This window comes from Carassius carassius, chromosome 3 (assembly GCF_963082965.1).
Source record: "Carassius carassius chromosome 3, fCarCar2.1, whole genome shotgun sequence".
Taxonomy (NCBI): Eukaryota; Metazoa; Chordata; class Actinopteri; order Cypriniformes; family Cyprinidae; genus Carassius; species Carassius carassius.
Window position 1 is genome coordinate 29,308,595 of NC_081757.1, and position 14,858 is coordinate 29,323,452.

The following is a 14,858-nucleotide window of genomic DNA, read 5'->3' on the forward strand; positions in this document are numbered from 1 at the left end:
CTGCCAGAATGCAGTCGTGCTGTAAGTTAACCGCAGGGCGTGCGACACGGTTTGGGCAGCCGGTGCTTAACTCTCCCCTCTCTATCATTTTCCATGTCCCTCACTTCTCCACTCAAAACACGAACCGCTGACTGGAGCTGCTTCACAGAACGGATCGTCTGAAACATTTCGTTCCATATTTCTTGGGCAAATTCTTGGCCTCTAATTTTGACTTTTCAAAAAAGGATGGATGGAGGAAAAGAGCATTAAATAGACAGACAGGAGGGGAAACGAGGTTGGGAGAAAATAGAGCGAAACGATGGCGACAAATAGGGACAGCAGCTATGGAAAAACTCCACGGCAGTGTCGAGAGACACTAAAACTAAACCTCAGTGGGGACTACAGCTCAGGATGTCCTTTTATTTTCAGACTGACCATTAAATAAACTGTAATATGGCCAGATTTTAGAGGAAAGGAAATGTAGGTTTAAGTTGTCTGTATTTTCCTACATAGAAGAATAAATTAAGAAACCCTGTTAACTATGTTAGAAATCACATTCACATATGGGAAAGTGGATCACAACTGATTTATATGCAGCTTAATTTTTACATTTTATTTTTAAATGTAGTTTCGTTTTTTTTCTAGTTACTTATGTGAAATGACGTAGCCTAAAAATTTGATTTCCAATTAAACTTAAAATATACACACACACGCGCGCACGCAAACAACATAATTTATATAATGTAAAATTTACATTTTCACGTTAAATGTAATGTTAGCCAAAAATTTACCATAAAAATATGGTGACAATGTTGAAGATATGGCATACTGATGCCAGAAAATTGTAAATATATATATATATATATATATATATATATATATATATATATATATATATATATATATATATATATATATATATATATAAATATATGTGAACAATCAAACAAAACAACCTAAAATGTAACACAAATCATGCTAATGCACATTACTAATAACAAAAATAAGACAAAACGAAACCATTTAAATAAAATGTAATCATATGTAATGTGATGTGCATCGACTTCTGGGAATGTGCTTTTACTTTTTTTTTTTCATGAATTATGTGGTAAATCTTAGTTTTTTCTTACCAGAAATCGAACATTTGAAAGTATTTCACAGTAGAATTCCATGTAACATGATGTTCAAATTTTTCACCATTTTTTAAACAATAACATTTAAAAAAACAACATTTAAACATTTTTCTTTAAAAATGGCAAACTTAGTTTTAAAGTGAAAACTCATGTGCGGATAGTTGCGCTGTTGTCACTGTAACTCATGTAATACACAAGCTTTGCATGCAGACATGTGGGCCGTGCCAGAGAGAGACCTTTCTCAGCTTGTTTGTTTGCTATTAGCATGTGAAGGTGATAAATGTACCTCGTCAGGCGCTGTGGTTGAGGGCGCTCCCCAAACTTCCTGTGAAGAGAGAAAAACACTTGAGCAGAAATTCAACCACAATACAAACAAAAACATGATTTTATGCACACAGATATTTGAGTGCACACCTGTGTACTTTACAGTACCATTGTAACACACACAAGCCCGTCTCCCATCACTCAACATTCATGCACTCAAAGTTGAGATTAGCAGGCTTGCAGCTGTTGTAGTGACCTTGCGAGAGCACGCTCACATGACCGTGTGTACAAACACACACAGGTGGCCAAACTAAACCACTTTCCCATTCTGATTACATCCACCAGGCTAATTATCACAGGAAAGCTGTCTAACGGCACAGATTAGCGATACCTGGAGCCAGAAACGCATCGCGTTCTCTTTGACAGGGATTTAAAGGAATGTTCCGGGTTAAACGCAAGTTAGGCTCTCGCCACAGATGCTGTTGATTACCGCAGCCCTCGCTTTGGAAAAACAAGCATAAATCACATTTACAGTAATAACGTATAATGGAAGCCTACAGGCAAGGCATTCTCTGGGATAAATGTTAAAATAAATAAAGTTTTCAAAGTAGTCTTGTGTTAACACATACCATATAATCAATACAGTGTGATTAAATTAGTGCTTGCTAATCTTTAACGATTACTAATCCAATATTTCAACTTTTACAAAACCGCTTAACTCACACAGTTCATGCTGGGATTTCAGAAAGAATATGATTTAACTATTTGCGAAGTTTATACAGAGCAAACTTAGTAGAAATAGTAATCATTTTGTGCAGGATTTACTTTGAAACCATTTTCACTCAGAAATGCATAGTCTATTTCACAAATAATTACAAAGAATTGGCAAGTAACACAACACATTGAATTAATTCTGAAATTTTGAAGTAGAAAAACTGAAATTTTCTTGTAAAATATATTATATATATATATATATATATATATATATATCCAATCTGGAAAAAAGTTTCTAAGAAAAGTCCAAAGACATTCCCTCAGACGTGATATTTCACGTCAAGCAGACAGAGCCGTGTTTCTCCTAAATGTCACAGTGAATTGTAGAGTAACAGATCATCAGAGTACAGTAATGTGGAACACTGATTGGATGGTTTCACTTATGTTTGTGACCTCAGACGGCAAATAATGAAAACCGTTGCCTCATTTCAGAAGAACCTGAAGGCCTGTCGTGACCCCTTCTGTTTGAAGCTGTTACTATAGAGACCTCACAACTGTTATTACTTGAAATCTAACCGAAAGACTACAGTGCTCCAAGACAACACTGGCCCCGGTCCAATTAGTTCAAATGCAATCCCAGAATGCACTGCAAAGAGCTTAGTGGTGGTGGTGGGGGGGGGGGGGGGTCATCCTTCCAAAAAAGGAAAAATATTATTTAATATATCATATAAATACATTTTTTAAAAGCACAACACACACTGATGAAATATTAAGAGACAAATAATTACCATGTACAATTGTATCAGCACAGCAGCACTCTTTAAGGTTAAACAAATGATGTTTGTTTGACTGAGTATCTGGCCACTAGTTTGTTTGAGTGTGTTTTAGTAAAGCAAACACGGGCCCGAGGCGTAGTCTTTACGGTACAGCTGATCCCCAGGGGTCCGCGCTAAACTGACAGCAGCCTCGAGGTTAAAGCTGAGAGAAGACAGAGACGGTGGAGGGTTTAAAATAGAAGAAGAGAGAAAAATCGATGGCTGGAGCTTCCTGATCCAACCCCAGCGAACCTGAGGGAGTTACAGGAAGATCTCAAATCAAGTCACGCTGCCAATGCCACGAGACCGGAGAAGACCACCGCAGACTGAGAGAGGACACTACAATAACAGCTTTTCTCTGAAAAAAAGCTGTGCATAGTAAAAAAAACAAAGCATTACAAAATATTAATTCGGTACCACTTTAGTAGGGACCAATTCTTACTATTAACTATAGCTTATTACCATGCCTATACATATTGACTGCTTATTTGTACTTATAAAGCACATATTCTACATCCCTAATCCTACCCAATACCCAAACTTAATATCTACCTCATTAACTACCAATAAGCAGCAAATTAGGGGTTTATTCAGGCAAAAATCATCATTAATGGTTTGTTAATGGCAAGTATTGGACCTTAAAATAAATGATTATTTTTTTACTCCCCTTGATATTGTAATTGCAATTCATATTTATTAATAAACGTTATAAGAAAATATGTATTTTGCAGAGGGCAACAGCACACCTTATTCTTTCAGTAAACACATCCACAGCAAGCAGAGATATGTGTTCGTTAATGAATAGTTTTAGTTGAGCAAGAGCACATTAAATTGATCAAATTGAGCAAATACACATATTTTATATTTCATAATGTTATAAGATTTGCATTTAGTCATTTAGCGGACTCTTTTATCAAAAAGCGACTTCCAAATGAGGACAATGGAAGCAATCAAAATTAAGAAAAGAGCAATGATATGCAAGTGTTATAACAAGTCTCAGCTTAACGCAGTTCACGCAGCAAGGTTGTTGTCTTTTTCCATTATATAATAAATAAAAAGAAAACAGAGAGTATGGAAAGAGAATAGAGCAAGCTAGAGTTGGAGGCCTTTTTTGCTTGTATTAATTGTATAATAAATAAAAAGAAAACGAATAGATACAATAAAAAAATATTTTATCTAATATGTTTTTTTTTTTTTTAAGAAAACAAGCAGTTAGTAAATGAATAGAGTGCAAATCTAAAAGGGGCATGTTTCTTTCTTTTATTTTTTTTAAATAGAATTACAATAGAGTGCTAGATTAAAGATGCTAAGATTTCAATTTCAAATAAATGTCGTTCTTCAAAATTACTATTTATTTATCAAGGAATCCTATTTCCACAAAATATTACACAGCTGTTTTCAACACTGATAAAAATGAGAAATCTATATAATTGTAATCTCATTTAACAGACAATTAATTGATCAGCCCTGCTTTCTGAAGTTTCTAAGAAAAAGAAAAAACTGTTGGAAACTCTGAATTGAAGCACAAGTGCAAGCCTGCAACTTGTCACAACTTGACTGAATACCCATATCCTGACTCGGCAATTGCAGTGTTGTAATACATAATCAGAGAAATTAGCTCTTATTTACTTGTAGACAAACAGCAAAGCTTGTTCCCAAATCTGCTAGAACACAAAAGGTCATTGAGTGAGGGAACATTGGAAAGAAAGGGAGGGAAAGAATGAAGAAGACGACAGACAGGGCTGGAATTATGGGAAGGGATGAGGCACGTGTGTGGGAGAAGAGGAAGATAAGAAAGAGACAAAAAAGCAATTAAAAGAGAAGAATAAAATAGCAAAAAAGAGGATCAGGGGTTTAGAAGAAAGATAAAATAGAAGAGAGAGAGGGAGAGAGAGTGTGTGTGTGTGTGCATGTGTGTGCTAGTAGAATAATTATAGAGCTGTAGATCAATAAGGTTCCCACAGTGAAGTGCTGATGTTTGAGAGGATAATGGATACCAGCTCGCTTCAAGCACATGCTGCTACTACACAAACCCCACAATCAGGGGCCCATCTGGGGCCACAGCTCTGCTGGCCAACACCAGCCGCCTGCCCTGGATCTCCAGCACAGAGCTCAATAAATAGGGATTTTTCTTTTGGCTCTCTCTTCTTCCATTTCTGCTCGCCTCGCCACAGGAAAGAATAAATGTATATTTATCTAACTAGCAGAAAAATATATGTATATACTTTAAGCATTGTTTTTTTTTTTTACCCCATAAACAAAAAGTTGGTTTTAAATTTGCAATGACAGCTGGACATTTAGCAGATATAATGTAATGTCAGATTCTCTCAAATAAAGAAATATAATCTAGTAAATTCCACAAAGAAACAGCAAACAACACGCTGACTTAAATGTGAAATTCTGAAGTAGAAAAACACTCTCCAATAATCTTGGTTTTATTTACAACTCAGAAAAATCATTTTATATAAATGTACAAAACTCACTGTAAAACATCAAAAGCACTTTTGCTGGAGAATGGCATACTGTGCAAAGGTTTGTTCACAATTACAAAAGAAATGTTCCTCATGTCCGCCAGCTAATGAACTCACAAAACAACCTTCAAGAACAAACTTTGCAAAGCACAAAAAGAGTTGCACATGATCAAGAGGATGAACGTTAGATCACTGGAACACAGAAACATAAGAACCGGCCCTTGTGTCAAACCGCTCTCAAGCTCTGTTACACCAGCCCTGGGCCATCGGGCCATTCTTACTCTGAAATATCTGTCATATGACACTCTCCCTTACCATTAAATTATTTAAAATCCATGCTGTTCATATAGTGAAATATATTAACATGTACAAACCGAACACAAGTGAGGGGTCGACAGGAACCTTCTAAACCACTGCATTGTGTTCCATTTACATTTTCCCTTTAGCGGTCAAGGCATGCAGCATTACAATCAACATAAAACTCTATTCACAACACATTTTACTTTTGTAATAAAAACAGAATGTAAGGCCATCCTTAAAAATATTCTTGTTTGCCGTAACCCGACTGACCCTGTCAATTTAGGTCAATTTAGTCCGACCGATTCACCGGTTTTACATTTGCGTTAAGACCGACCATTTAACTAATACAAAAGCAATAAAATAATATTAATTATATTTGAGTAAGTATTGTAAAATTACTTCTATATAAATTGCCTAGGCCTACATAGAAACGAAGGCTACGTTCTTTCTTAAAAAAATAAAAAAAAAACAACCCATGTGACATCATCTATGTTTACACTATTGGTTAACGGATGTCACACTATGGCCTGTGCGTTCGCTAACTTCGTTTCGTCTCTCATTCACTGTCACAGTCAGCGGTGCGCGCTTGGTAATGATGGCTGCGGCTCCAGTAAACAAAATGTTTGCGGTCAATTTTCAAAGTCATACGGGTTCGGGCACCATAATACATCTAAAAAATTCATTAAAACAGCTCGACACCGCTTTAACTTGGCACGAAGTTCAGGAAAAACTGTGCCCAGATCTTTTCCAATCCCTTCTTCCGTCTAGTCTAAAACCGTGACCGTGTCGACTGTCACCTCATGTTCGAAAATCTATTGCATGAATCGATTGGACCAACCAACCAACAAGTTTCGAAAACAAAAATAGGAAATTGATTTTAACGACCTTCTCTCGGAGCGCGTCCAGTTTTTTTTTTGGAACACGCGTCACACATCAACTGCAGCTTCGGACAAACACGCATAACAGCAAATAATACTTCTGCACAATGTTGCTCTTTTTACAACAGAAATGTGAATTCTGCCGGTATTCAGACAGTCTTATGCATACAGATACTGATTCGGGCTAGAATCGCCTACGTATGCGATTTTTTGTTGTTGTTGACATTTTTAATCGTAAACACAGCCATGTTGAAGCCTGCAGTAAATGTTTTGCATTGTTATGGCAGTCCACTCTGCGTATTGTTTTTCGAGAATGTTGCACTCCTGTTTGTCATTGTGGATGTAACTTAACGCCAATAAATCATCAGAAATATTGGTCTTTACCAATATATTGCATCTTTACATTCTTCCTGCCTGTTGTCCGTGGATTTACCTATATTTGGTGTTATTTGCTGTAATAAATGCATCTAGACATGCTAAATCAATTCAATGAACACTTGTCAATCAAATCAAACAGGATTGGTTTTTTTTTTTGTTTTTTTTACAAAAGTGACAATCCAAGAAAGCAAAGTAAACAGTCTCTCATTTGTAGGTGACACCTAGCGGTGGATGCAAGTTAAACAGTACCAAATTTTTTTCTTCTCACCTGAAGGTCATGCAATTAACATGTTTTTGACAAAGATTTCAATTTGTTTGTGGTCTATATAGCCTGCATCAAAATGAGGTTTGCAATGATGCGCCCGAAGGCACGGGTTGAAGACCCAGTCAGTGACGTCACGATATGCTAATTTGTTTAAATTCATACCTACGTAATAACCATCACCAAAATTGTACTTTTTTTTTACATTGAAACTTGAAAAAAAAAAAATATAGACCTACCTACCGACCCTTTTTTTTTTTTTTAATTTTCCTGTACTGCAAACCAAAATATTTTTAAGGATGGCCTAAGGCACAGCTTGATTTTATCCACTGGGAAGTGACTGAAAAGTGAAAAGTAGGCGCTCTGCATCAGAACAGAGCCAGATCTGCATGAAGGATGTGGAAGGTTAAGGTCAAGTTCACCCTTGAGAGCATCTTGATGTCTCCCAGCGGTAATGTGTCTAAATAAATCTATCTTTATTTGCTACTATTGCTGTAGACTTTATGATTTCTGCTTAAACTATAGGAAAATTAAAAGCAAAGACATTTCAGAGGCAGAGAAAGTAATTACATTTTGATGGAAGATTACAAAGAACTTTTTCTTTCGAATAACTTAATACATCACACAATAAAACCAGGAATGTGTGTTATGACAGTAACTGAGTAAATTTTTATTTCACGTTGACTTTAAAGATGCATTTGTATAGCAATGAGCAATGGAATTGAAGCATGCTTTCATTTGACATCCATTTATATTAAGAATGAAATATTTTACTGCTCAATTTTTACTTTTATTCGTCAGATAGGTACATTAAATTCGGTTCACTCTTACTGCAGTTATTTTGGCATGAAAGTTCAGAGGACTGCTTGTTCAATCAGACAATTCAGGTTTCGAAATACTACAAGAAAAACACACTGAAGGAAAAACACACGCTCACTTTCACAACTTTTCCACTCCAAATGCGTAACTCATTTTGCATATCAGCAAAGGCCCATCATGTGCACGTTTCATTTGCAGGCACAGTTATGGCCCATCAGTGGAAGAATCAGGCGCTAAAAGAGTTTTATATCTGAAACATTGTGGTTAACGTGCACCTGTTATAAAAACAGCGCTACATTCTGACAAACGCCAATATCAATACGTGCCACTTCCCTTGACTGACATACAGCAAGGCCTACTTGATATTTCTGTGCCATTTGTGTAGAATCATGCACTTATACTAAAAAAAGTATACAGAATTGAAAAAAAGTCCTCGGGTTATTCGTGTCTGGGTCTGATGGAGAAAAAAGACTACTTCTTCAAGCCACAGAGACTTTAATTGGCTACAAGACCAAACATGAAGGCTGTGGAAGTCAATCAAATCGGGATCCCACCACATGTCAAGATGCTGGAAAAAGAGCCGTCACAAGAGAGCGCAGAGAGAGAGAGAGAGAGAGAGAGAGATGTGAAGTGTGGAGAAAGTGTGAGTGATAAGAGAGAAAAAGAGATACAATTTCGACGAAAAACCACCAGCATTTCCTTGAAGTCTTCCTACAGAGAGAGGAGTTGAGCGTGAACATGAGCATGTTCAGAGATGTGCAAGTGTCATGCATTGAACACTATCACACTTAGCTGTTTGTGAAACGCCACTAATTCAGCTCACTGAAACTCTACTCGACACGCCTTGAGTTAATCAGAACACAAAACAATGACAGAACGCCCAGATTTTATTGTTTTGGAGCAAATTTACATTCATTTGATCCTGAGGAAAATATGATGCCGAATGTGACTCAAGTGATGGCTATTCCATTTCACTGGTGGTGTTATGAGGAAATGTTTTTTTTCAGCTCGTAAAAAGAGAGGGATTAAAAAAAATGGAAAAAAAAGTCCCCAGATTTCAGCTCGAGTCTTATCCTATTTACTCAGTGAGGTCATGTGGTAAGATAGCGCTCTCTCTCTCCAGCTCTGCCACTATCTATCTGACTTGACCCGTGGCTGTTTCTTTGTATCTATCCTCATGGGACTGACTGACAGTTAAGAGCTTCACACACTTCAGAACCAAGACAGTAACTGAGACACAGGGTGACAAAAATCATTTTCAGCTTTCAATAGCATTCCCCTGAGACATGCTGATTGTAGGCCTTTTGTCAAGACAAGATCACAGAGAATAGCGTTAAATTCTCCTAGATCTTCTGGAAAAAAATAAATAAATAAATAAGTATATTATACTCTTTATTTTACATAGGGTATGGAAATCGTCATTAAAGGAATAGTTCACCCAAAAATGTACATATGCTAAAAAATTTAAATAAAAATGTATTTCATTCATCCATTCAAATGTAAATTAGTTTCTTTATGGGATTAGATTTGGAAAAACTTTGCATTGCATTGTATGACTTGCTCACCAATGGATCCTCTGCAGTGCATGGGTGCCGTCAGAATGAGACAAATCACCCACAAACAACTGACATGACCATCTTGTGAATTGAAAAGGTGAATGTTTGTAATAGACAGATTTGATGTAAGAGCACAACCGACTATGAACTTTTTTTTTTTACTGGAGTAATTGCTATTATTGATTATGGACTGGTATTTTGACCAGAAGTTACAGTTTAACGTTAAAATGACTTAGTGATAAAAGGGTTTCCTTCCAACACACAGCTTTTCACTTCGCAAAATATAAATTTATTGACTAGAATTGTGTTGTGTCACTTGTAATGTTTAGATCAACTGTTTGAACTCTCTTTCTGATGGCATCCATTCACTGCAGAGGATCCACTGGTGAGCAAGTCATGCGATTATACATTCCAAAACAAAAACTAAAAAATCTACTGTAAGATACCACCTCTTTAAAATAATGATGAAATGAAATTAGGAAAATCTTTACTTGTATATAATGGAATAAATCTAAGCATAACGGATTACTGAAAGGCACAATATGTAATTTTTCTGCTTTAAAAATAGCAGAAATCACTATATCTATGTTATATATTTTTTTTAGTTGTGTACTTACATTATCCCAACAGTTTCCACAAACTTTCAAATTCGGAGAAAATTATAGTTTAATTAGAAGACACGGCACGTTTCTTTATTTCCGTTTTGTCGCCCGTCTATGGCGTCATATAACCTTTGACCCCTCTAGTTTAGCTAACTTCCTGAGGAACCCGGCGGAACGCCAAATACAAAGGTGAACAGAAGCAAAGAAGAGACGAAAAAGAAAAAGTAGTAGCTAGCCTTGATCGAGACTATTATATTTTATACTTATATTGTGTATATTAGTATTTATACCTCAATCAATAACTTAGTTATGGATCATGATTATGCTTTGCCAGCACGTTCTGTGAAGCGCAAACGTACGGGTGAAATAAATGACCCGAGAAGGTTTTGGGACAAGAGAAGAAACAAGACACGGGTAAATATTGGAGCTGCATTTCCAAGATGGAGAGAGCTTCGTGACAAGCTGAAACTACATAGAGATGTCGAACTCGCTTGCATTCTAATAAACAGGTATGCATCCATTCAGCTAACTATATCTATCCGTATATTTTGTGAAACGATGATGTCTTGTGTAAAACGCAGACGGACTAGCTCTCATGTAGAGTATAATGTAAATCTACATGTGTTCTATATCTAGCTGGATAAAATAGCTTCAAATGCAGTTCACTATCTTGTTCGATATCATAGTATAAACGTAATTATTAACGAAAGGCGACCGTGTTTTTTAACATATATTACTACTAGCTAGATGGAATATTGATTTGATAGGGGTCTGATAATTCATATATCTCTCCGTTCGAAAAGACGTGATTGTCAAAATACTAAGTTAGAATGAGTGCAGAATATGGGGAGCGACAGCGACAGCCCATGCTCTTTCCCGACGTCATCAAAGTACGTCTTATGTTATTATTTTGATTGAGTGACCCCTGGTGGCCAAAAATCCCATACTGTACGTTGAAAAAGACAAAAACCCATTTCCTCAAAACTCGCATTCATTTTCACTGCAAGACCATTAAGTTATGACACTTTAAAAGAAGTAAACATATGCATTGAGGCATTTATAATATGCATGTACAAAATAGAGTGAATTTTCATTTCATGTCGACTTTAATAATTGAGGAGGTGCGATGGGGCTTTGGGGGGATACAAAGCAAAAAAACCTATTAAGTTTAAGAAGAATGATGCTGGTGACATTTCCCCTTTCAAATGCCTGCAAGCGGAGCTCAATAGAGGAAAAGGAAGTGCTGTCAGAATTGTTTTTAATCTGTTTTTCTGCATGTTATCCAGTTTTTGCTTCCTTCCCTCCATCCTTCCGCTCCTTTCACTCTTGTCTGTTCCATGACAGCACACAAGGAAAAGTTCCTCTCTTACTCAAGGTCGACTGAATCAATGAAGTGACACTCTCGCTCCAGTGTTAGTCGACTTACAAACGCATATGACATTTCTTCTGTCTGCGGTTTATTTTGCTTACGTTACTTTAGTAAATGTGAATCAAGACGTGATTCTTGAGTAACCAACATAGATAAGCTCAAAGGTGACCTATATTTCATAACAGTGAACAGAGGTGTGGTGGATGTTTACAGCGTATGCACTTCACAATACTTTGATCTAGGAATGTCAAAACTGTCGCTATCTCAATACCAAGAACTTTTTTCTATGTTCTGAAATATCAGATAATCGGATTGCCTTCCACTGTAAAGCCCTACTTTGATGGTATTTGACAGAGCCGCTGACTTAATGTATCTCAAGGTCATTAACCTTTTAAAAACATGATAGGTGCCGACAGGCTAAGTGTCTTTATTAAGTAGTGCAAAAGTATCAAAAGTATTGACTCCCTGTTTTCCAAAAGGAAGTGAGGATGATGTAATGGTTTCATCAGCCAGAGCAGCAGGGAGGGTATTTCTTACATCAATACAGAGTAAATCATTCCTCAGTGGGGATTTTAATTTAGACTCTGTAGGCGGCCACAGATTTCACTGCAGCATGATGGATGTGCCTGGGGCAAAATTTTCAGAGAAGGAAATGATAATTGACCACTAGACACTAATACAAAATAGGACGCATTGTTCATCTGATCACAACAGAACATTATTTAGAAACATCGGGTTAGATTTAAAAATAATTTGGCAATTCCCATTTTCCAAAAGCATTATCCATTAAATCGGAAAAAATCTTCCTTAAAACCTGTGGATTGTGCTGCCTAAAGACACACTGCGAGAGAAAACTCAAGATCAGGCTATGCTTGTGAACGTCTCATTTAGTAGATTGTTTTTGGACTTCCCCAGACAAGCCTCATGACAGCATGAATGACAGCTGAGCATTTTTTCCCTTGTCTCTGAAAAACCACACGCCACAGTGACAGAAATGGGAACTGAGATTCCTTAACCAACTGAAATCTACAGACGGGTGAATGTGTAAAACCTGAAGCAACGAATGCATGCAAACCAACACGGCGATGAAAAATGCACTGCGTTTCTTCCTCATAAAACATGATGTGGTTGAAAAACAGAAAATAAATTACTTCCAATCAGATTCTGTCACAATCAACCGGGGATTTTTACACTTGTTAACCACATTTTTAGTGAGCAGACAACCAGCACGAAAAGACCAAGCGTCAATGACCTCCAATACTCATTCGAAATCTGATCAGGAACAGTAGATCAGTAGAGACATGTTCATGTGGCTGAGTGGAAATTAACATCCAAACCCAATCAGATAGGAATCCAATCGATCAAGACACGACTCAATCGAGTCTTCTTATTCACAATCATTCACATGTCCATTAATAGAAGAATTAACTGTGACACTTTTCACTACAACCAGTACTTAGAAAAGCCAAAAAAAACAGAACTTCTAAATGTTATCACAAAACTAAGAGTTTTCTTCTACGCCAAACATGTCATAATCCTTCTACTTATGTGCGAGGAGCGACTAACACGCTCAAACAAGAACACTGTAAATCACAGAACATGATGTCGAAACCACGTTTCTCAAGAGCTTCGACCTTCTACAACCTTCTACTTGCTCTCCCTCTTGTATCCTATTTGTATTTACCGATTTCCTTTATTAATGATTTGTGGTTTAGCATCCATCCGTTTCATCTGGTCCCTCTTGGAAGCTGGTCTGGCAATACTTCACATCTGACTGTTCCTCCCATTGTGTCAAAGTTGGGTAAGAAAGTTCTTAGTTTGGTGTCTAACTAACTTTAAATGAATTTTGTCTAAATGTTGTGTATTATAAAATATACATTATGAATAAAGAACTGATCGATTGGACTTGTTGTTGACAAAAACAAAAGACAGAGAGCGAGAGAGAGAGACTGTAAACATCCCAAAAAGAGAAAGAGTACAGCATATGACTGTGTTGACAGTATAAAAGTGTTTCTGTATCTGGCACTCATCTCCCTAACAAAACAAAAAAGCAACAACTGCACATCGGTATGGGTAGCTGCAGGCCACAGGCTGTGACATCATCAAAAACAGACAGGAGGATTAAAAGTGCAGATACCATTTCAACGCCTGCGGCATCCTCTAAGTGAGCTATCCACTGTTATCACTGCTCTATTCACAGTGTAGACATGCATAGTTCAGGAAAAAAGAGAAGTCCTGAAGTTATTCCCAAAGGAATAAGTCACAAGATGTCTATTCTGCTGTCCTTTATTAAGGTTGTGCAATGTGTGGTACTGGTAATAATAAAAACAAAATATTTTCTTTGTGCACCTGAATTACTTATAATGACGAATGAAACTGGTGAATTAATTAAACAATAGTGCCAATACACACACATATATATTAACTGACTCATCATGCAGAGCTTTGGTGGATGCCTGCTTGTCCCGTAGATGATCTGTTCGCGCGCTTTAACTTCGCGCACGAGCAGATTGGTTTCTTCGCTTGAGAAGCGTTCAGATTTTACACCAACAAATACCGCCATGTAAATAGCGATCCACCATGGCGCGACCGATTTCGCTCTTAAAGGGAATGGGAGATGACACTCTGATTGGTGTATTGAACGTTACACCCAATACTCATTAAGAGAATAGGGACAACCCACTCCAAAAATGTGCCCTGCCTCACAGACCGTTTTTCCGTTGTTAAAATAGCAAAAGTGGATTTGGACATGCCCTGAGTGTTTAGATCATTAAAATAGGGCCCAGAGAGCTCTTGATCGAGTCCAGTTCTTATGTTTTAAATTCAAATGATACCCAACCCTATATGCATCCTCACTATCTGTTGTAAACAAATATCTGCAGCTCATGTGTGTTCTTGGTCATCTCTTTCAATTCTTTGTTGAAGTATTCTGGTTCCAACAAGTGGCTGAGCATTAAATTCCATGACGTCATCCACTTTCACATCGAAATCATCAGAATTGTAACTTTTATTTTGTGAGCTTTAAATGTTAAACGTAAGCATACGTCACTACACAGCCATGAATTCGCTGAGGACCGTTTGCCCAGGCTGTGGATTAAAGGTCATAATGTTGGACAGACCGATCATTTCACTTCATAAGACCTCAACGTATCGTCAGGAGCTATAGGTATTAATTTGGTCTTGTTTGTATATGTTTTTTTGACTATCCAAAACCAGCAGCCACAGAAATGCAGTGTATGAAACGCCAAGGTTTTACCTAAAACTCTTTTTTACTGTTCTACTGATGAAGTCACATACATCTTGGATGGCCCGAGGAGA

At 37.1% G+C, this 14,858-nt stretch overlaps 1 protein-coding gene across 1 annotated transcript in view; it reads right to left on the bottom strand.

Moving 5' to 3' along the window:
- The window catches only part of rbpjb (recombination signal binding protein for immunoglobulin kappa J region b), a 44,578-nt gene that overhangs the window by 16,671 nt on the left and 13,049 nt on the right, over positions 1–14,858 (bottom strand). Inside the window, exon 2 of the mRNA XM_059535604.1 lies at positions 1,399–1,437. Coding sequence (XP_059391587.1) covers positions 1,399–1,437 — 39 coding nt within the window. The remainder of the gene's footprint in view (positions 1–1,398; positions 1,438–14,858) is intronic.